The sequence below is a fragment of the Oreochromis aureus genome, linkage group 1 (assembly GCF_013358895.1).
Source record: "Oreochromis aureus strain Israel breed Guangdong linkage group 1, ZZ_aureus, whole genome shotgun sequence".
Taxonomy (NCBI): Eukaryota; Metazoa; Chordata; class Actinopteri; order Cichliformes; family Cichlidae; genus Oreochromis; species Oreochromis aureus.
The window spans coordinates 2910811-2935656 of NC_052942.1; the positions used below are offsets into that span (position 1 = coordinate 2910811).

The window sequence follows — 24846 nt, forward strand, 5'->3', positions numbered from 1 at the left end:
CTCTGGTTGAGGGATGGGTGTTCATACTGGAGTGCAACATTAAAACCAATGGAAGATGGACAAGAAAAGTTCAAAGCCATCAGGTGCTCAGTTTAGAAAAAAGAGAAAAGAAGAGGAGAAGAAACAAACAAAAGATACAGGTAAACAGATGTGTGATTGGATAATGGCAGGTCATCCTGAAACAATCAGAATCAGAATACTTTATTAATCCCTAAGGAAATAATGTGGGTTACAGTTGCCCCAAGAAGAAATGGTAAAAATAGTAACAGTAACAGACTAAACTCCAAACAATACATTATGTTACAGATTTTAATATTAATTAGTCATTGTCAGTTGTTGATTTGTCCTGTTCTCATTGTATGACGAATTATGATGGCTGTTTGGTAGCTGTTTGCATACTATGCATACTCTCTCTCTCTTCATATGTGTGTGTGGACAACAGTTTTATGTTAAATCCTTAACATGTTTTGTGTGTGTGTGTGTGTGTGGGGGGGGGGCAGAGGGAGTGTTCGCCCAGGGCGCCAAACAGGCTAGGACCGCCACTGCCTGCAGGCCTGACAGCAGGAGATGTATCACTCCTGTAACACCTGTAACATTCAGCAGCCGCCTCATTGTTCTGACACACACAACAAAACTATTGACTACACTACACACTAACTACACACTAACTACACAAGATTTGCGCTAAACGTCGCAAATCTCTCACATCTCAGAACACCGCCGTCACTCCTAAAACTTCCCCCCGTTTCTTAACAACTAGATGCCACTGCCATATCATTTTTTGATTGGTCGACACGGTACTTTTTTCGACCAATAGGAAAGGGCGGGGGTTTTTTGGTTTTGTTTTTGCTCACAGGCGGAGAGTGCTTTTCCTTATAAAACGCCGTTTTTACCGTTTCTTCCCGCAGTAAATATAAATAACGATAGTATTCAGGAAGAAAACCAAACATTGCAGATATTTTTATCATAACTCTGGTTTTACGTGGCCGATCAACACAATTTAAAAACTGGTATAAAGTCCACACTTTTTCCGTCAGTTGTTCCGTCTGTCCTGCTCACATCTCCAATGGTTGTACACGTTGTCATTAACGTGGCTTCACTCCACATCAGCCACGCCGCTTTGCTAGCTAAAACACCGGTGTCGGCACATAAGGACGCTGTCATAGCCTGTCAGCGACGTTGATTGGCTGCGTATATACGAATGTGAATCGCATAATTGGCTGGACTATAGGATAAGGTGGCATCGTTCTAATCCCACACAGGAGCAGCCAGTCACTCACTGACTAACACTGCAAAACAGAATTGTTAAAGTTTTAATTTTAATTTCAGTTCAGGTTAGATTGTTTTTGTGCGCAACGCAGATTTTCTGTGCGCAGAGACCGTGCCAGCAGTGCGCAATTGCGCACGTGCGCAGCTTAGAGGGAACATTGGTGTTGACACATATAAATGTCTTATGCATGCAGCTACAAGGAAAAGATCCAGTTGTGAATGAAATGCATACAAGTGTAAAATCCTTCAAAGCCAAAGTGACTTTAACACTGGCAACGCTGAAGAAAGCCCCTCAACTTGTGAAAAAATACAGCAAATCACTGAATGATCTACAAGGTGAATTCTGCTGTTGATTCTCTAATTTAGAAAAAAACTGGGAAGTCACTTCAGCTGATGTCATGTCCTCTGTTACTGGACTCAGCACAACCACAGGAGTTGCAGCTGGAACGGACAGAGACTCTGTGTGACTCTGTCTGAAAGGAGAGGTTTGTCTCCCTGACACTGGATACGTTTCCAAACATCAGGGACACGACGCACATCAGCTGGTATTGTTTCTGCACTGTGTAAGCAGATGTTCAATGTGATTCACATCAACACAGGACACCACAGATCCCAGTTAACTGACAAACACCTAAAATGTGTCCTGAGACTCGTCACAACTAAACTGACAATCAGCAATACTGTTCTTGCTAAAATTGAACATGGAGGGTAGGAAATCTTAATTTTTTAGATAATGAATGTCACGTGCTCCTCCTTACAACACACCCTGTGTGGCGCTGGAGCCAAAAACTTTTTCCACTGCTGCATCACCTTGTTCCTCTTTGCCTGCCTGTAAATATCCACTATTGTGCTAAAATTCCTCATTTCTTTCTTCTAGGAAAATGACAAATAGGAGCAGTTTGTTGAAATATGTGCAATTATACATAGAAATATACAGCAAAAACATAGTTTATACTAGCTTGAAACTCTGTATTTAATCTGTCCACCTTTATTCTTTAGCACAGCCTGAACTCTCTTTAGGCAAGCTTTCTTTAAACAGTCTTCAGATAGTTGTCCAGGCTTCTTGAAGGATATTTCAAAGCTCTTCTTTGGATGTTTGCTGCCTTTTGTTCCACTTTCTGTCTTCGTAATTCCACACTGCTTCAAAATTATAAGGTCCAGGCTCTGGGGGGATGCAGTCTGTGTGCAGCTGTGTGTTTTTCTGTCCAGGTCTGCTTTTACTGCATCGGCACTGTGTTTGGGATTAATGTCATAGTGAAAAATCAAGCTGTTACCAATCAGATGCTTTTCAGATGGTATTACATGGTAGATCGAAATCTGACTGCACTTCCTGGTGTTCATAATTCTGTCTATTTCCCAAACACCACTGACTAAAATGCAGCTCCCAGAACATGAAAGAGTTTCCACCATGTTGTCAGATGGCTGTAGACACTTTCTGCTGTACCTCTCTCGTCTATTCATATTGATTCATCACTCCATAAGACCTGCTCCACTGATTATCACTGCAGTTCTTGTTTTATGCCGGTAAAACTCGAACAATCTTTGTCATTTTTTCATATCAATAAAGAAAGAAACAACATAACAAATTATGTATGTATAGATAGATGGCTATTGCCTAAATATGTGACTGAAAAATTGTTTTTTTTTACCAAACTGTCTGTTATGTGCACAGTGGTTCATCCCTTAAGTTAGAAGCCTTTTCAAACATTCCTCTGAAAATGGTCAGGTACAAGGACTGGACTGAAAGGGGAGAAATCCAACAATATATAATGAAAAACTGAGCTCAAGTCCACTTTAAACATTACAAGAAAGCTCCAAGCTCCTTGGAGCCGAATATAAAGAAATGATGTGTGGTACAAGACGTTTGCACAGTACAATTGATTTTTACTGGTATTAAAGACAATACTTAGCAGTCTCAGCTACGCAGTCAAGTTACTCAAGACTAAACGAGTACAGTGTGTTAATACTGGAAAATGTTTCTCACCACGGGTTATGTTCTCTTTCGAACTGACTCTAAAAATGACAAAAACTACACAAAGTATTGTGAGGGTGTCTGTGGAAGATACCCGTTGTATTTCTCCTCTCCATACAGCAGTAAGCTTATGTAAGAATGATTGACAGATGGGCATATTAGACCACCCGCTGCCACAGTGTGATAATCCCAGAGGGTGCATACATTGAGCAAACACACAAAACATTTTTTTAAAAATCCACAAACATCCACACGCACACCTCAACCACTTTAAGCTTATCTATTCTCACTTTTGCTGCAGGTTTTAGTTTAGGGGACGCTGTCCTTTTGCTTCCACGCTCCATCCTAAACTGCACCTCAACACAAGTCAGTTTTTGCCAAAGCCCTGAAAAAGTAATTTTATAAATCCTTCCAAAAACCTCAGAGCTGGCTGACACACAGCAGGGTCTGTGCTGCAGGAAAACAGACTTCTACTGTCAGCTGGCAAAAGTCATGCAGGGCAGAAGGGACTTGATGTTTATGCATCAGGGCTTATTTTTATGTGCACAAAGATCCCACAGTGAAGTCAGTTTATTGCTGCCCAAACTGTTTGAAATCAAATAAGAAATTAAGATTTTTTTTCAATGCGATTTTCAGTTTCAACAATGAACAAGAAACCTGGTCGTTTTCCACAATGCAGTCATTTTACAAATAATCACAGAGAAAATGTAAGTAATAATTCAATTCAATTCAATTCAATTTTATTTATATAGCGCCAAATCACAACAAAAGTCGCCTCAAGGCGCTTCATAGGTACAGAGAAAAACCCAACAATCATATGACCCCCTATGAGCAAGCACTTTGGCGACAGTGGGAAGGAAAAACTCCCTTTTAACAGGAAGAAACCTCCAGCAGAACCAGGCTCAGGGAGGGGCGGGGCCATCTGCTGCGACCGGTTGGGGTGAGAGAAGGAAGACAGGATAAAGACATGCTGTGGAAGAGAGACAGAGATTAATACCAGGTATGATTCAATGCAGAGAGGTCTATTAACACATAGTGAGTGAGAAAGGTGACTGGAAAGGAAAAACTCAATGCAATTGTTGTGTTTTTTAGTTATGAAGACGAGACTGAAGGCGTCTGACTGATTCCTGAAACAAGACAGTTTTTATGTTTTTTTGCAAAAATGTCAGTTTTCAGACAGATAAAAATGTATTTTCTGGTTTACATATTAAACCAATGTACTCTAGTTTAAAGTACAGCTTTATTTATGCAGCAAACATGCTAAACAAATTCTAGGAAGAATTAAAAGCGCTCAGTCCTCGGCATAAAACAACTGCTGGATTTTCTTACATTCGCACAGTCAGATTAAATAAATAAATGAACCCCTGATTAACCTAACAATAGATATTTAGCACTATTTTCTGTGGTAACAATTAGCCAAAGAAAGTTCCTTTTAACCAGTGTTTACCCCCTGTGTACTTTTCTTGATCAAATTCAATTTTAAAAAATGAATTTGATCAAGCGATCGTGGCTCAAGAGTTGGGAGTTCGCCTTGTAATCAAAAGGTTGCCGGTTCAAGCCCCGGCTTGGACAGTCTCGGTCGTTGTGTCCTTGGGCAAGACACTTCACCCGTTGCCTACTGGTGGTGGTCAGAGGGCCCGGTGGCGCCAGTGTCCGGCAGCCTCGCCTCTGTCAGTGCGCCCCAGGGTGGCTGTGGCTACAACGTAGCTTGCCATCACCAGTGTGTGAATGTGTGGATGACTGGATATGTAAAGCGCTTTGGGGTCCTTAGGGACTAGTAAAGCGCTATACAAATACAGGCCAGGCCATTTTAAAAAAGTTCTTAAAATCTAAAATGCAAATGGCGTTTGTATAGCATTAGTGTAGAGCAGGGGTCCTCAATCTCAGTCTACGAGGGCCGGTGTCCCTGCAGGTTTTAGATCTCACCCTGGGTCAACACACCTGAATCACATGATTAGCTCATTACTAGGCCTCTGGAGAACTTCAAGACATGTTGAGAAGGTAATTTATCCATTTAAATCAGCTGTGATGGATCAAGGACACATCTAAAACCTGCAGGGACACCGGCCCTCGTGGACTGAGATTGGGGACCCCTGGTGTAGAGTATATACATTTATCATGGCTATATGTTAAGCTATTTCACACTTTGAAATGTTTTTCGTACTTAAAGTGCTGTATTTAGTTCATTTCACCAGCAGTGTACCAATGAAGGCAACAAGGAAGGTTTATTTATTCATATTGTATTATTATCATTATCATTATCCATCAGTGTGATTTATTACAGTACATGCTAACTACTGTAATTATGTGGAGATTTTTATTTTTGTTTATTTTTTGGTAGATGACAAACAGGTAAACTAGTCATTAGTGATGATTTCTCACATAATTACATTCAGTGGTCTGATCTGGCATGTTGTAGTATTTTAGTAACTCTGTTCTATTAAAAGTGATTTTTGTCTCCCAGTGTTTATAACTGGATTTCACAGCTTCTCTGGTATTATACCATGTCACGCTCCTAATGTTGCCAGATTAGAGTTCTTTTTAATGACAGGTTAAGAAAGTTGAGAATTTGGGGTATTTTTTAATACAGCCAGTGTGATTAGCACTGTGTCATTAGGATAGTGAAATACAGTCCACATCCTGACTGTTACTCTGTAGTTACATGGTAAGAACAGCATGTTAGTACAGAGCTTTTCATAACTGTACAACATCTTATTCTGCTGTTACATATAAATAATTTTGCTGCAGGTCACTAAGTGTAACTGTGTCTGAGCTTCCCTCGTGCGCATAATGTATTTGATTACTGTGTTTCAAGGAGTGATCAAAAGATGAGAGCCATGAAAATCTAAGCATTTCAGCTGGCTTGAATCTGACTGATCTCTGTTTTTAATAATAATTTCTCAAACATGTCAGAATCTTTTACCACAAGGATTCTGCTTTGATCCTGCTCTGACCACTTGCACTGTGCACCCTGATTTCACCACCAACCTTTAACTGGTCATGAGAATGAATTTCATACCAATGTTAATTGTTGGTGATGACATGTACAACTACGCAGTAGTCGGCTGAATCATTTGCAAGCTTGAAGATGAAGTGCCGGGCAAAGAGTAAGAACAGGACCCTGCTCATCAGGGGTTTTTTTTTCCAGTATTCAATGATACTGGATTCCCAGTCTGGTTCCCCAGACTGAGGCTGTTAGTACTGGATTCTAATGTAAAGGCTGATGGCATTTGAAGGAGACCCTGCAGGTAACAGTGGGGATTTTTTTAATTTGTTTGTTTTTTTGGCCTATAGTTTTTGCATCATCATCACTGGCCCACTCACCACATTTGCTACCTCTTGACTTCATCCACTTCCCAAAAATGAAAATTAATTTGGATTACTCTTTTGCCACACTGGAAAATCCGGCACCCATCACAGAGGCACAAGTACAAGGGGACATGATGGGGCTCTACTGAGAGATGTAAAAATAGCAGCCACACTGAAAATGGTCCAGTGGAGCAGAAAAGGATAACCTTCAATGTGAGATCAGCCAAATTTAAATCAGGTATGGTTTTTGATTTTCATAGGCCTAATCACAGAGCTATTTGATCTTTGATGGATCTTTCAAGCCCTCTGTCATGTTTCCCCTTATGAGTCGCCACAGTGGATGAATTAAGAACTCATTAGTGGAATTTTTACTGTGATACCACCTTGATAGCACCAGCACTGAATGATGAATAAATGTACAGTTTACTCCTTTTCCTGCCTCTACAATAGCTTTCATAAACAAGCTCCATAAAAAAGTTGGTGTATATGCAATACCTTTGGAAAGATCCAAATAAAGCCACATTAGTCCATATTGTGATTTAACGTCTTTCTCGGTTACTGTAATTGGAGACTGTTATAGAAGGTCTGTTAGTTAAAGTAGTCATCTTTATGGCTGAATAGATTTTTTTTTATTTGAAACTGAAACTTCTGAAACAGTCTGGGTATGGCTTGGATTATATATCATGCTCGGGTGGTTTGGGTGATGTGGCGAGGCACAGTATGGTAATTGTTTGCATGCATAGTTTATGATAACATATGCTTTTGCATGTAGCCATCTGTTATGTTGCAGGGTCCCTTCTTGAATGAATTTGTATTAGTTGTGCGTAGACAGATGGAGGATAAGGAAATCGAGTTGTAAAGTCTTAACGAGCCCTCATTAAGAAGGGCAGCGTGTAAGCACACAACTTCACACAACAGCAGAGCTTGAACAAAGAGGAGCCGCCACAGATAAAGAGAGTCACGTGGAAATATTTCATCATGCAAAAGACAGGTAGGCACAGTGGTGTGGAACCGTAGCCTTAATGATCTATAGAACTGCCCCCCTCTGAGTTGCCTAGCAACACAAGGGATTTCTTTCTGGAAGAACCCCCTCACCAGTGCACATCCCATGCTTTTAACCCTTCAGCCTCTGCTCCCCAAAACAGGCTAATATGAAATCCGGCATGTGCTGCAACCTCTTGCAACTATGCATCAACAGCATCTAACATTTCCACCATCAAACTGTGATCTAGCTTCTGCTTCATTCTCAGCAACTCTGATTTATTATTCATGCCATTTTCCCATGCTGCTGAAGTTCGTTGTTTAGCCAGAGACTGAACTGAATCGAAAACCAAACGTGACCAAACCAAATGTTTACTTTAATACCGTCCTTTTGACCAGAAAATTGACAGCCGTGGCTGATTTATTTAAAGGAATTGAAAAGATGACTATTTATTTAGGTGGCATCTCGGGGTCATGTGAGCAAGTGGATATCTGTCCTTTTCAGAAGAGCACTGTGCTGAAGTATGCTTTTTCATGTGTAATTAACATTGTGACAAGCTTTGTTAAACCTAACAAAGTCATTTGTGCCTAAAGTACACGCACAAATAATGAAACACACATGTATATAATACATGTGTGAAAGAGAGACCCTCCACCAGAACATCAGTGTGTAGTGTCCTATGGTGTTTGGTAAAATGATACTGGCATCTGTGGGTTGTCAGGGTAGGACAGATCAGTCTTATTCTCACGCGTCTGGGTTGGGAGTTTATTGATCTAAGGAGTTTATTGAGCACTCGCTTACAACATACATATCTCGACAACACACCTGTGACCAAACAATTGGCAACAATGGGAAGGAAAAATTCTTTTAACCGGAAAAAAACCTCAAGAACCAGCCTCAGGGAGGGGCAGCCATCTGCTGGGGGTGAGGGGAGGGAGACGGGACAAAAGACACACTCTGGAAGAGAGACAGAAATTAATAATAACTGATGATTAAATGCAAAATGATGCATTAATACAGAGAGTAAAAAAAGTTTTGAGTTCAGAAGAGACACACAGTGGGAGCCCCCCAGCAGCCTGGCCTACTGCAATGTCAGATATGATAACTAAGGTTCAAGATCACCTGATCCAGCCTTAACTACATGCTTTATCAATAAGGAAAGTTTGAAGCCTAATCTTAAAAGCAGAGACAGTGTCTGTATCCCAAATCCAAACTGGGAGCTGGTTCCACAGAAGAGGGGCTCAATAAAGCACTTCCTCTTATACTGCTGTTTTACTCGTGGTTCCTGGGGTATTTAAAAGTAGAGTGTAGTAGTAGTATACGTATAGGAGAATTTATGTGAGGAGCAGGATTTTAAATTCAATTCTGGATTTAACAGGGACCCAATAAAGAGAAGCTAGTATGGGCAAAATCTGCTCTCTCTTTCTAGTCCTGTGTGTGCTCTAGCTGCAGCATTTTGGATCAAGTGAAGGGTTTTTAGGACAACCTAATAATAATGCATTACAATAGACCCAAGTGTATTTGTTTGCAACTAAAATGTTCTGTTTTGACAAACTTACAAGTAAAAATTAATAAATGAAGCAACTACAGTCCTCAGTATGAAGGCAAAAACACAGAATACTCAGTATAATTAGTACAGATTAGGTTAAAGAAACAAAAAAAAGTAATTGTTCCTCCCTGACTGAGTTTTTTTTTCTTTTTACCTCAGCCAGTACATTTGTGTTTTCATCATCATTCTGTCTGTAAACACAAGAGCTTAAAAAGTTTTGGATGAATTCCGTTAACAATCCATCCACCAAGGTTATCAAGGTCAACTTAATGATGATTTCCTACAACTGCGGTATTTACGGTAAGCATAAAGAAAGTACCATGTACAGATTGAAAATATCATGTCACATTTGACCTCTGACCTTAAAGAAGGTCAATAGAGTGATCATAAGCTAGAGTGATAATAAAGTGATAATAATGCTATGTTTGTATTGATGGCATGCAGGCACTTTGGATGTCCGACTGACAGACTGAATCAAATAAAGTCAAATTTTATAAAATGCCTTTCATCTTTAAAACTAAAAGTCCTTTGCCTTTGTTTGTACTGGCAACATACAGGAAATGATACTGGTGCATGAAGATTCTAAATATCACATCACATTTGACCTTTGACCTCACTTTCACTCTCACATCTGCCCTTCTTTCAAAGTGACCTCAAAATGTGCTCTAGCTTTAATGAAACTATTGTCAAGAGAAAGAAAACAAATGCAATACAAGGAATATATAATGTAACAGTTTAACAATAATATTCCCTTAAAAGTAAATAGTGCCCAGAAAATAAGCTGCTTTGATGCTGCCTTTGTTTTTGTTTTGTTTGTTTGTGTATTGTTGCAGTAAAGCATTACTTGGATTCCATTCTCACTAATGACTTTGCTCCAGTTCCAGTGTGCGTTTATGCAGTGCGGTTTAGCCCCATGAGAGTGAGAAAGACGAGGATGAAAGGGAAGTGTGTGAGGGGCGGAGTTTGGGGATTCATGTGCGCGAGAGAGCGTGTGTCTGCGGAAGGGGTCGTGCTGCTGTAACCGGGGAGGCGGTGGTAGCGGAGGGTGCGAGCGGGATCATGTGCGCTGCTCTCTGTGGAGTCGCTCTCCATGGTGCTGAAAGAGAAACTCTGGGTCTTAAAAGTCCTGTGATATGCACGAACTGCGACGCCAAGTCGGAGTAGCAAAGGAGTAAACATGAAGTCGATCATAAATGCCTTAAAAAAGGAAGGTAAGAACCTGCGCACTCTCTTCTTTACTTTTCAAATAAGGCGCTCAGCTTCTGGGCATTGAGACTTCCTTCAGTACACAACTTAGTGGAGAAAGTGGAGGAATTTTGCTCGCTTCGTCTTCGTTCTTGAGTTATTTTAACCGCGTTTGTCAAGCTGTAGGTAGGTCGGCGCGTATTTAGGTTACACGAACCTAAATCTGCGAGTTGTCTGGTTTTTGGTTTTTTTCGGGCGACAAAGAAAAAAAAAAGACAGCGCCCGACATTGGACTAGTTTGTAGGTCACAGAAAAGAGAAGAAAACGGGACTGAAAGGTGGAGAAAACACCCACAGACATGACTGCGCGTCGTTCCCCTCACCCAAGCAGACCCCGGGCAGCCTATCCATCTGGCTGTGTGTGAAACAGTGTCGCTGGGTTGACGTTTTCTATTCTTTCGCTGCTATTTTCTCAATGAAGACTCGCGAGCGGAGCTGTGCGTCGGGCTGTGTCGCCTATAGGCTGAGAAAGGATGCCAAAGATCAGCATTCTCAGCGAATACAAGCACAAACCAGAGACGGACTGAAGTGCATCCTAATGTCATTACTGTTAACATTAATACGGATTAAATATAAACAGGACTAATGATGTCATTTCATTTAATGAGCGAGTGAATTGGTTTGCTGTGGTACAGCTCATGTCAGAGTGATGTGCCCACAGGCTGGAAGCTTACATCAAGTCCCATAACTAAATGGAAGATTAATAATTGAAAATAAGTCTTCGGTGACAGAATATAATATCCATCTAGTACTTATTTTAACTGTCTTACTTGCATAGTTTTAGATTCTCTGCATCTATAAAGTGCAAGACAAAATATATATAGAACATAAAATTATAAAAATTATTGTTATTAAATATAATTGTTATTATTATGGGCAATAATTCCAGGTATTTTCAGGTCTACCATAAATGTTTGTGGTGTTACAAAACATGTGTTTTCTGAGCATCAGAGCTGCACAGTGTTATTTTCTGGAATCTCTTGCAGCTTCATAGAGATGAAAAAGGAGTGAGAAAACACCCTGAAAGATGCATAACTCATACTGATGCTGATGTCAAGACTTGCTAAACTTGCTAATGTTAACAAAAGACAAACCTCTAAACATTTAGCTAAATTCTATTACTTACATTTAAACTTATATATCAAATCTGAAATCAGCCCTTTATTGGGCTTAGTTAAAAGTACTGTACAAAACTACAAATTACTTGTCATGAGCAGTAAATTTGTGGTTTCAGGGAAATATGAATCAGCCCCTTTTTGCGTCACCGCTGACATGGTAGTGTCAGATAACAGTAATTTACCCATCTGTCATTGTGGCATTTTCATAAAGTGATGGACGTTCGGCCTCTTGTTCCACTGAACTCTAGTGAGAATGAAAAAAATGCCTTTATAATTCAGAAAAATGCAAAGAAGGATAAGGAGGGATTTCATATACAGCCCATGTAAACCACTGAAGAAAAGGTCCCTATGCTTGAACATCATGTTGTATGTGAGCACCATCATTTGTCATAATGTGTTGGATTAGCAGTCGACAGTGTATGACGAATATCAGTTAGTTCAACTTAAATCTCTTTTTTAATCCATGTGTAAAGATGCTGTAGTGTTGTGCATGTTTACTTAGCTTAGGTGAGTAGTTTAGGTGCTCTTGTTGAATTTGTTGTAGTATGCCTAAAAAGGGAGCATCTTGCTGGTAACTTGTGTATGACCATAACCAGGTGCAAGCATTTCATTCGCTTCAACTGAATAGCTCCATCTGATGGAAAATGCAAATGTAGCATGTTCAGCCTAAATATGCAAAATTAGCTAAATTGAAAAGAGAAAAAAAACAGCTTCAGAATTAAAAATATAAGAAAGAAAGAGTCCATAATCATGCTTTTTTCTGATTTGACAAGTCTATCTATCCTCCGAAATTTAAATAACAGTAAAGTTGAATGGTTGAGTTAACTAAAACCACAGATACCAAAAGCTGATGGTAATGCTTTTTCATGCACATAAGTTACTTACAGTTTGTTAAAGTATTTTACACACAGTCCAGTGAGGGGTGGTGTATTTAACGTTTAGGCCTTTTAAGGACTTAGTATCATCCCAATTCTGATGTTATCGTGTCCTTTGAAGAAATAAGACATAAATTAAATCTTTTAATTCCTCCAGCTGAGAAATGTTGGAAAAGCACATCAGTGTAATTCACTTTTCACACCCCCACAAACTAATGATGAGCTAATGATGACTGTTTAAGAAAGTGCGTTATATGGGAAAGCTGTTTACCCCCCTAGGAGTGAGAGAGCTCATATAACACGCTAAATTTATGGAGTGGAGGGTTGGAAACTGAAATTTAAACATAGAATTGAAAATAAGCTTGCCCTGTAAATTCTGCTCAGAAAACAAATTCACACCTCAGATTTACATACTCGAAACTAATGCAACTATGTATCCTGTCACATTCAGTCACTGTAATAAAAATATACAAACATAACAGGTGAGCGGGAAGATTATTTTAAAGGATACAATGGCAGATTATATCTATGTTCTTAAATTAAGTTACCAGTACTGGGGATATCCCAGAATGATCACTGAATGGGTGACATTTAACAAAAAGCAGCCAGAAATATACTTTCTGAGTTTATTAGTTTCATCTGCATTGTGTAAATCTTTTTCTCATAAATAGCTCAGTTGTAGATTGTTCTCGGCAAACACGAGAATCTTGTTCTTGTGTCTTTTAATAGAAGATAGTTTATAACGAGCTATAGCTGTCTAATTTATGAATTACCATATAATTCAGGGCTTGTGTTTCTATGCAGTCTTCATTTAAGTTCTGATAGTTGTGAGGTTTTTTCAGAGAGGATACTTTTGCTATATTTACAGTAATTGTTCAACTTTTCCTTGTTTTTATTAAGAAATATCTGGGTCTTGACTGTTGATGGGAGTCACAGGGCTAACAGCGGTTTTCCATGTCAACACTAAACACTGCCTGTCTAAGAGTTTTTGTGGTATTATGACACTGTCAGACTACATTCTGCCATTAATGATGGGAATGCACATTAAACGTTGGACTCATTATTATTATTAAAATGATTTGGATGTCATCTGATGGATTTTTGCAGAAAGAAGTTTAGTTGTTTCAGTTGGGGCTTTTTTGGGTGTTGGTGTTTAATGACTCAAATAATCTGCCCTTTAACTCAGTCAGTAGTTTGATATTTATGATTGGACGTGAGACTCTGACGTCTGAATGAGAGAAATAATTGTAAAAAATTCAAATTATGTGTAAATGGCATTGAAACAGAGATTTGACACTGTGGAGATTTTAAACCATCTCATCCGATAGTTTTTAGTGTTTGTTGTTCTTGGCTGAGTTCCTCACCTTTTCCTCTGCTGTGTAGCTTGCAGCATGAAGAAGCAGAGCAAGGAGTGTTAAAACTGTCTTAATAACTGAAGGATTGATTCAAAACATCATTGAATGTTAGTGAGGAGTGACCTTTGAAGGAACACCGACCAAGTTACTTTGCACAAATTGGACTAAGACACAAACAGCATTTAAACTGCATCCATCTCACTACTTGGTGTCTTAGCACAAAGTCTAAAACATTATTTAGCTTGGCTGAGAGCTTCTAAACTCTCATTTGTTTGACATGCATGAAGAGCTTTCACCTACATAGATTCCACTTTTAGAACTATTACATAAGATGCTTGCTTGACCTCCAGTGTCCAGTGGCCTGGTTAGGTTTAGGTTTAAATCAAACTATATGAAGCTTTCGCCTGTACAGGATACCAAAATGGGAATTTTATAAGAAAAGAATTGTGGGAGAGTTGATTTAAAGGTCTTATAGTACATCTTGCAGTTTCTGAATTGTTGCTTATTTAGCATGTAGCTAACCTAACTCTTCCTTTTCTGGTAGATGTTGCAAGGTTAGTTGGGATGAATGCATATTTGTGCGCGTGCTTCAAAGTTAATACCAGCCTCAGCAGCTTGGAGGCCACACACACCTCAGGGGCACACACAGATAGCCCAGTGGCTCCTAAATGTGCTAGATTATTAGACGATAGCACGTCTTCTCTTCATCAACACGTCTGTTGTAGAAAGAGAGAGAGGTCTGAGATATTAGTCCTGGAAAGTGATAATGACTCAGTGAATCCCCCTTCAGATGTTCAGGCTGTCGGGAAGCGTGGAGCACGAAGCTACAGTACAGCTAACAGGCCACAGTGCCTCCCTAGCACCACCGTGTTAATCATCTCCAAATCAGGAGATGCTTATTGAAATGGCTGCGGGCCTGTTCTGTTCGGCTCTCCCTGCACCGCCATAATTGTGAGGAGAGTTGGTGATGGCAGCTGTAGGCTCTCATCTCACAGTGTGTGGAGTAAAGAATCCATAGGGGAAATCAAGGCCAACTTCGATTACTGCTTTAGTGAGACAGTACAGTGGACTATCATGTACTGATGGTGAGAGGAAGAGCGGCTTAGAGTAGAGGTCATGGCTATCGGGTTTGGTTCAGTGTTTGTGCACAGCTGATCTTCTAGGTGGACTGTATGTTCTCTCCATCATGCTCAAGATATGGATTGCTTAGATTAGTGATAATTTTCTTTGTTCCCTGATTGCAAAGACTTGGGAGAACAATTTCATTAAAACAAAACAGACAGTGTGACAGGGTTAGGGTTAGTGGTGATGATGACTTAAACGTTGGACTCAGGGTTAACACTGAGCGGGACTAAATGAGTAAAATACAGTTTATGTGGTCGTCTGCATGAAAGGTCATTTCTAAGTGCTTTATGACGAGTAAATAGTAATCAGCTCACTCTCTCGTGACTTTCTCTCCATGCAGCGGTAATTCGGCTTCACCCACTGATGACTGTAGTCTTTGCTCTGCTCTGCAGTCTCAGTCAGTTCCACATACTGCCACGTGAACTATTTCTCCACTTTCTGCAAGTTTGGCGGCTTTGCAGGTCACAGAGACACCAGAATCAGCAGCTGCTTCCAAGGCAGTGGTGCTGGGAACTGTCTGCCCTAATGAAGCAATGACAAAGACCTGAGAAAGGAAGTGCTGCATCTTACTGTTTAGCAGTCACTAAAATACAAAGATGAGAGTAGTGGAGTTGTGTACCAGTAAATCGATTGCAGATCAGTTGCAGTTTAGGTTATAAAACCTAAACTTAATATTTGAAATGTATGAACTTGGATGATCTGTGTAATTTGCCAAAGAAAATTATATGTAGAAAATAAAGCACCTCTCTAATTTTGTGTAGTTTCTCCTACTCCTACCAAACAAACAGTGAAGCATGCAGACTGGACTGTTGGGGTTGGTCTGCGGTGTCTGAGGACTTTGTGTGGTAACATTCAAATGAATGGCAGGACCCAGGGCTGGGTGTACCAACCGAACATTGCAATGAGTGAATGTGGGAGCTGCTCAGTGCTTCCATCAGGTCTAGTAACACTGACAGAGAAAACCATAGCTGGTACACTTCTTGTTTCTAGCGCAGCATACTGAAAGTTTATAATCTTTTATATTTCACAATTCATTTTTTGCTTTATCTCATTACTGACTGCATTGCATTCTTAGAAACAGTCTTTACCGTCGAAACATCTTCCAAAGCTTTATTTTATGTTTTCTTAAGATGGATAACCATTTTACAGGACATGGTTGAACTTATACAGTAATACATGATAGCATAGGAGAAAATACAAGAAGCCCAAGCCAACCACCCCCAGATCTCATTACCGAGAACCACCCTATTCATTCATTCATGTCCTCTCTAATGGACTTTTGTTTTGGGTCTATATCTTTTGACTTATTTGAGCTACCCAACTAAGACCTGATGTACTTACTAGAGGACATCCTGGGCTTTCCATTGATATTGCATGTGTTTGGGTGGACTGTTTTAGCTCCAAAGAGGAAGGAAATCACACAAAAAAGTTCAGTGAAGAGATTCTTTTTTACAGCCGTGCATATATGTTAGTACAAATGAAGCTTTCTTATGGTCAAGAGAACCACTAAAACAAAGTGTGACCAGCCAAGTGCAAGATCAGCACAGAATAAAATGCAACAATGGCAAGAAGCGTAATTGCCCCTTTTCTTCCCCAAATTGTACAGCATGCGCTCAGCTGGAGAGGATTAATAAGAATCAGAATGTCAGCAGACCTATGGATGCAATCCAGACTTAATAGCCCTATTTAATGTTCACATACACACTGTGATTACACAACACTATGCTTTAGAATACATTGCCTGTCCATCATAGATGCAAATGCAGGATTATGTTTTGATTATACAGTTTAATATAGAAATTCAGAGCCAAACGGCAAAGCTGAGCCTGCAACCATAGGGTTTATTAGCTTTTCTCATACTTATATACTTTCTGCTTCTTTTTCCTCAATCAGCCAATCAGCATTAGCAGGATACCCAAATATATCGGGATATTAACATTTACCTTACTGTAAAAACTGAAAGATTAACTGTTGTAATTATCATTCTGTTTAGCATCTTCCTCTAAATACTTGTATTCACATGAGCTTAAAACTTTTCTTTAAAATAATATTCATATAAAGTGAAAGTTCTATGTTTTAAATCTGGGGACTTCTGTGATTATATGGATTTGTCGTTTAAGCTTAATGCTGTCATGCTAAGAAATTTGCGATAAAGGTAAAGTTTCTATGTAATCTAATAAATACTTAAGCACTAAGCAATACAAAAAGAGAAAACCTATCTTAAGGACACTGGTTAGGGTTAAGAGGTTCAAAATAAATACAATAAAGTGGATCATTTATGTGAAGAAAAGTGACACAAAACCTCCAAAATCCAACACCAGAGAGGTGCAGAGGTTGACCCCTTCCAAAGTTATTTGGCTCTCTGTCCGGTATTTCTAAAGAGGCACACTGTATGAGCTCCTTAAAGCTGCAAACATATAGAAATCGATTTCTTTTGATACAAACTATGTAGTTCAGCCTGCACCATTAACTCTGAGCTTAAGCGGTAAATCCCTTTCAGTTGAGTTTAATATAAGGAGCCACAATATCATGGTTTGGTCACTGCCGTCTGATGTGAACCCATGTGTCAACAAAAGGTTACACAATACTAGAGTTTAAAGAATGAACCATATCTAGGTTCACGTTGGCACTTTTTTAAGAATGAGGGTGACCTCAAGGTTACTCATGTGCTACAGAAATCTGTCCACACATAGGTGAAAAATGAACTCAGTGACAACTCCAGATCAGACAAGGTAACTCACATTCGAATGACTGTTTTATGACACAGCTTGTATTGCACTATGACACCAGCTTCCAGGTGTTATAGGGGTTTAAGCAGCAGCAGTGCAGCAGTGGCACTGACATGGGATAAACTGAAACATGTAAAGCTCAAACAGACTACCGCTGGGAAGGAGTGTTAGGGACATGACATCAGGAGCGTGAAGCACACTTGTGCGTGATGCAGTGCCTGCTTGAAGTAGCTCAAAGACTTTGCTGCAGTTCCTATAAAGACTTCTTTCCAAACATATATGTATGTTTCTTGTTTGTGTGTCTAATATTTTATTTTTCTTCTAAAAAAATGAAGCCATCTAGTAAGCATTTGTCTTTCTTTTTAATTTCAAATTTCTGATCCTATTTGGCTGACTTTCAACAGTATTGTCTGTCCGTCCAAAACACTATCTCTCTTCAGCATCTGCTTGAAATGAGACTTTTCCCTTTCGTTCCTTTGCAGTGCCTTTCCGTGAGGCTCCAGCCTACTCCAAACGCAGAAGGGGTCCATCTTCTGGCGACGGCAGCGGAAACGGCCAATCGCCCTCTTCGTTATCAGCGCCACGGGTCCTTCTGCGCTCCAACAGTGATAACAACCTAACAGTCAGTCAGTACCAGCAGCAACAGCACGGTTCTCCTGGCAACTGGGCCCCCCATCTGCAGCAGCACCAACACGCCCAGCACCAATCACACCGGGCGCCCCAGCAGGGTCACTCACAGCCTGGCTCCTCAGCATTACATCGCAGCCTGTCACCCCAGCTGCTCCAGCAGATGCCCAGCGGCAGCCCCAATGGCAATGTGGTGGTTCGGACCATGGGGAGAGGTGCGAGGAGCCGGTCACCCTCCCTCAGCCGGCTGGGGGAGGAGGCCAGACGGGCTGCACCTTCACAGCGCCAACCAAGGTGAGCCTCTTCAGGACACTGAAGTGAAGGACTGTTTGTATTTGAAAAACACACACTTTCATTTTCATGTCTTTTCTTTTCACCTGATCTAGGCTGACAGACATGAAGGTTGGGGGTCGAAAAATAACTCACAAATATTTAACTGTCAGTATTTTGCTGATTAATTCTGCAACACCCTGGGACTGGGGATTGATGTCTTTAATGACAACATAAGGAAGCCATTACTGTCATTCTAAACCTGCATGATGCTCCTATTGAAATAGATTGAAATAGCCATTAAACCATAAGTTAGACAGAAATAAAAAACATCTGTGACAAGTCCTTAAAGATCAGCTTGTCCTATTTTTATACAGCTGTAAAATGACAGTTTACTATGCATGTACCATGTGATAAGATGCTGTATTGCTAAGTTATCAGTAAGTTTGGTCAGCAAAAGTGGAGCACAGACTTCTTGGGCAGGTTATACCAGCGGTCCCCAACCTTTTTTGCGCCACGAACCGGTTTAACGTCAGACAATATTTTAATAAACGTGAATTCACTGTGTAACTGTGTAACTTTATTAGCAACATCCTCCTGAAATGCGACAACAACATTGAGAATAACATCCTCCTCTCTGCCCCTTAATGCTCTCTGGTCGCTATGGTAACGTGTAAATATTTCTTTCAAAATGAGACACGCAACTACAACACAGGAAAAGACCCAGGGAAACCGAGTTAACGATAAAAACCCTGAAAACCATAAATTTCACACCCGAGCCTCAACTCTCGCGGCCCGGTACCAAACCGGTCCATGGCCCGGGGGTTGGGGAACGCTGGCTTATACAACTAAATCAAAAATCAATAGCTAACGAGATTATTTCTCAGCTCCCCTAAATGATGAATTTAAGCTCCATTAAAAAGTTAAATGGGCTTACTTTCTGTCTTGCTTGTTTACAATATCCTTTCACATAGAAAGAGTAGTGAAGCCATCTGCCATGGCTGCAGCGCTGGCTAGTAGTGGGAGGCTGCTTAACCTATTAGAACCAACAGGTAACTGTTTAATTGATTTTTTTGGTGTCAACAAGAAAGGACAGAAATGTCAATTTGTATTTGGAGTATTAACAGCTTAAAAAATGTAACATGGGACTTGACTCACTTTTCAAGTAAGCCTCATGTGGCCATTTAAGGAATTGCAGTTTTTGGCGCTTTCACATTGGTTTCATTTTTCTGGACTAAAAAATATGTATCACTGGTTCCCATGGAACGACTCTGGCTTCCTACAGCAACTATGGTAACCGTTGCTATGGTTGCCTGCAGGCACTTTGCTAATGTATGCAAGTTTGTATGTATGCAGTTGGTGCACTTCACATATCTGGCTTAGCCTGTGTGTGTGTGTGTGTGTGTGTGTGTGTGTGTGTGTGTGTGTGTGTGTGTGTGTGTGCGCCTACACACCTGCACAGAAGTTCACTGAGAAATGCCACCATGCATCTGCGCATCTTTTTGTGGTGGAGTTTGCAGGAGCACATGATTCCCAGACGATTAACATGTGATGGGTAACCATCAATCCAAATTAAAACACATGCTCCGTGGCCTTTTCCCCTGCCTCCTCTTCCTCCTCCTCCTCCTGTCTCTTGGCAGATGGACACATTTACAAGCACTCTGCCACACCATCACTACCCACACTGTCTAGCTCAGCCCATGTCCGATGTCAGAGAGAGAAGTGGAAAGAAGAGATGTACTTCACGTTATAGAAAAGATGTGAAGACAAAGCTGTAGTGTAACGATGGGATGAGATGAAGAACAGAGTAACGAGGAGGAGGAGGAGGCTGCTGAAGAAGAGAGAAAGGAAGTTTAAACTATGGCATGTAGAGTGAGGGCAGAGGGGATTGAGTCGAGGCAAGACAAGTGATGGGGGAGATGAAAGAAGGGGAAGAGCAGTGGAGGAGGACAGTTGTCTTTGCTTCCGCAGTAACATGAACATCACCATCACATCTTTTGACATGCTTTCAATAAGATGTTCATGCAGCTTGTAGAGGAAAAGCAGAGGTGATTATCAACAGAGTAGCTGCTGTTCTCAACATTTTCATGTGTTTAACTTTACTAAACTCACATTTGCTTCGCTGATAGCAGATGAACATGAACAGATAATATAATACTGTCACACAATCAAGCAGAAGTTCTCAGCTGTTTGATATAACGTGATTGATTTTCATTTGATTTTGATTGTGATTGCTGTCAAAAGGCTTACATGAATATATGAAGTTCCAAGTATGTGAGCCTGTGGGACACTTTTCCTGAGAGGGGAGGGTTCCTTTCTCCAATTCTAGATTTGGTGGGTTTCATTCAGTACCTAGAAATGCTCTCTCATTATCATCTACCAGATTTGCCACACTTTTTTTTTTTTTTCAGATTTTTTGTCAAATTGCAGTTTTTTAATAGGTCTAATAATTAAAAATATCCAACTCATTTTCTTTTAGCAGGTGTGGTCAGGTGGTGCATAGGTGGATAAATCTGGCAGAAACTGCTCTTTATGTAGGTCAGTGGTTTCCAACCTTTTCTGGCCTGCCCTACTTATATGCCAAAATCATGTAACACAACCTTTTTTTCAATTATTAGCTATTAAAAAAAACAGGGACACGTGACATTTTTGCAGGAAAAAGCAGCTCTTATGTATTTTCCCTACAAAAATCATATTTATAAAGTATAAAGTATCTCATATACAGTACAGCTCTGTCTCCCGTGTTAAACCAATGAGCTGTAGGGTGATTTTTTCATGTTTAAGGCAGTTAGACTAAATTTAAACACTGACCTCCAAAGTTGGTAAATTAAAATATAATTTTACTGAATTGGTATTTTTTTTAGTGAGATTTTAAAAAATGATAACAGGAAAGAACTTAAAATTTATTACATTATTCACCTAATTTAATCACACTGGTCTCATTTGTGCTCTGAGTCATTAGACTGCTTCAGTGTCACCTATACACCAAAATGAAAAAAGTCATTTTCATGATTAATAAATAATATTAGTAACATTTTATATTAGTTATTATAGATATTTTAAAAATCTGTTTGTATATAGTTTTGTACCATAAAAAATATGAAATAGAACACAGTACACGAATTTCATGTACTTTAGTTTTTGTAAAATAACTTCATGCTTCAGTATGAAATAACTGAAAAGTTCACATTTATAATGTAATGATGATTGTGTAAAACACTGCATATCGCATCCAGAAGAAGAAATAAATGGGTATTTAAAGTAGGGATGCACCAATACCGATACTGGTATCGGGTATCGGGGCCGATACTGTAAAATGTGTGTGTACTCATACTCGTAAAAGTTAACTGATACCAACTTATTTCACTAATCAGAGGGTGGCTTGTCATTTCTGTTGTAGTTTTTTAGATTGGCCACTAGGGGGACATGCCGTGCTAAAAAGGCACAGGGTTAGGCGAGTGAGACTGGCGGCTCCAGATAAAAAAGAGAAACTGGAGGCTGCTGTAGCTAAGCTAAACAAAATGTCAGCAGTGTGGACCAGAACAGCCAACTTTAACTCAGGTTTTGGAAAAGCGATGAAAAATGTCAAGAGAAAATCCACGGGCAGTTAAAATAACAGAGGCTCTGACTCATTTTATCGCTCTGGATGACCAGCCAATGCCGGTCATGGAAAACATAGGATTGCACCTTCTTCTCAGCATATTCGAGCCGCGATATGAAATTCCCAGCCGCCCATACATCAGGGAGATAATGGTGCCAAAACTTTCTGAAGAGGTAAAGACAAGCAGTGTGTGCGCGATGTCAGTCCTCAGTTTAACGGCACAGTGGACTGATGAGTTTGTTCGTCAGTGCCAAATACTTTCGTTATTTTGTTTGTTTGTTTACAATATGGACACTCTGCAATAATTTAACAGTTTATTTTATTCTCAAACCTAATTTGTATTTATTTTATTCCAAACAGAAGTGTTTATTTATTATTCTGAAAGCTCGAGACAGTGCCCAATAGTTCAGTGATATTTTGTTAAATTACAATGTGGACACTCCGCAATAATTTAACAGAAGTGCTTATTTTTCACTTGAAATTTTATTTTCGTGGTCATTTTTATTAATATTTTATTTTTTTATCGGCAGAGAATAAAATAAAACCTGTCTTCCAATTCATTGCATTTGTATACGTGTGTGTGTGTGTGTGTGTGGTAGAAGTATCGGTTTTTGTACTCTGTATCGGCAAGTACTCAGATCCAAGTATCGGTATCGTATTGGTTTGAAAAAACTGGTATCGTTGCATCTCTAATTTAAAGCATATACTCATGCCTCAGTTGCATTTCAAGCCTTGTGAAGTGCAGTCTAAAAAAAACAATAATATAAATACATATTTAACTTGTACAGCTGATTTATTTATTTATTGCAAATGACTTTGGAATACATAAAATGTACGAAATATACTGTGTGTTAGAGAGGATTAACTAATAAGAAATATAGTACTTTACGTGTGACATACCCTAATGTGGTATATGTACATGTAGTATGTGATCCTAATCATAAGACGGATACATATACACTGCAAGAGTTCTGATATAATAATTAAAGATTCTGATAAAAGACAAGATCAATTAAAAATCAGGTATTTGGGTTTTTTTAAGTTAATATAAGACTATATTAAAAAAAATCACCACAATCAGTCATTGTGGTTTGGACTGGTGCAGGAAGGCAAGTGGATTCTAATCAAAAGAAAAGGATAAGCTGGATAATAATTACGATATAAAAATGACTAATAATGTAGGTCTGTGACCCAATCTGTATTTTTTCTATCAGGGTTAGTAATGAGGGACATTCATAGCCTGGGCTCAGTAGAATTCCTCATGGCCCAGTTCTAGAAACCAAGCGGTCCATGACCTTTTATTGTGTTTCCCCTTGGTCACATTTATATGACTGAAAGTCGATATTCGGTACAAACTAACAATAATACATTTAAAAACACTTATGTAGCTCTCTGCAGTACAGTCCATGTGACTTTGGTGTGGTTATTTTCCTAATTTTGTTATTGTGGGGGGGGGGGGTTATAATGGATATGTTCGAGGAATGGATAACCAATGTTTCTCAAACTGTGGTTACGTAGTATCATTAGGAGTCTTGGTTGTATTATACAACACTGTAGTCTCCCTTTGTAAGATTTGTAATTGCAAGTTGATATCAGATCAGATTTACATACTGCAAAAATGCCAATTCTTTAACAAATAAAATATAATTTGTTTTAACTTTATTTTAAAATAGTTCAAAGGTACTTATTACAGCTGTTTGGGCACAAAAAATGAACTATGAAATTGGAAAAGAAAAATGTATAGCAAATGTTGGGAATTTACAACAAATTTTATTTCTGTTCTCAAGTCTACTGTTCTCGTCATCAAACCTCATGAAAAGGCTTCAGCAGTAATCACTGCTTTGTACATTAGAGCTCCATTATTTATATAAAAAAACTTATAGAGGCACATTAGTGAGCCACATTGTTACACTAGCTGTTGTTCGTCTATTACTGTGAACTCTTGTAGTCAAGTTTAGCTCGTCTCAGTCCTACATATGTACCACGCAGTTAAATGTCTCGATGCATGCTCAATCATCCAGGTAAGGAAATCCCAAAAAGTTGATTCTGTTCATCTGGATGCAGAGCTAAAACGTTACGTCCAGATGAACAGAATCAACACAGTGTTTATTTCTAAAGTGCTTTACAAACCTGATCATTGCGACGTTTCCATTTGAGTGCAGCTAGCCAAACAGCAAACAGGCAAATACTCCTAAAGAGACACAGAGTTGGTTTCTTAACATCAAGCTCATTGTTGCAGCCAGCGACAGCCCAAAGACCGACCATGTCTCCTTTAAATGATTAAATGTGGATTAATCTATTGGTTCCAAGCTACAACACAGTTTGTGTCGTGTGTAGAAACAGCATGTGACTGAGATCCAAAGACAGGAAAGCTAGAAAAAAGAAAAAGAGAAACTCAAGGATGCATTGTTGTTTTTGACCTTTTCACAGCAGGTATTGACACTTTGTATAAACATGCTGTGTGCAACAGTATAACCTTTGCCTGAAAGTATCGTGTTGCACATGTGTACATACAGTACATACAGTGTGTATATATATAGAGGACATTCAGGTTAGGACTCTCATTGAGACCTATTTATGTGTGCTCAGCTCCTGAGGCACCTCGTTGGATAATTGCCCTCATTTTTAGAACCAATTCACTATCAAATGTCAGTTTTGTATTAACAATTTTAACATCACTTATAGGCAGTGATTGAAGCTCGTGGCACATTGGAAATGACCTTGCAATAAGCCAGCTGAAATGATAATATCATGTTGTTGCTCACAGTCCGTGTCCAATAAGTGTGAACTTTAGCTCTCAGCTCATTCCCACCCAGCTGCC

The 24846-nt window shown here is 39.5% G+C and overlaps 1 protein-coding gene across 1 annotated transcript in view; it reads left to right on the plus strand.

The window, feature by feature from the left end:
• shank2b (SH3 and multiple ankyrin repeat domains 2b) overlaps window positions 1-24846 on the plus strand; it is a 327738-nt gene that overhangs the window by 183041 nt on the left and 119851 nt on the right. Inside the window, exon 11 of the mRNA XM_039619730.1 lies at window positions 18010-18448. Coding sequence (XP_039475664.1) covers window positions 18010-18448 — 439 coding nt within the window. The remainder of the gene's footprint in view (window positions 1-18009; window positions 18449-24846) is intronic.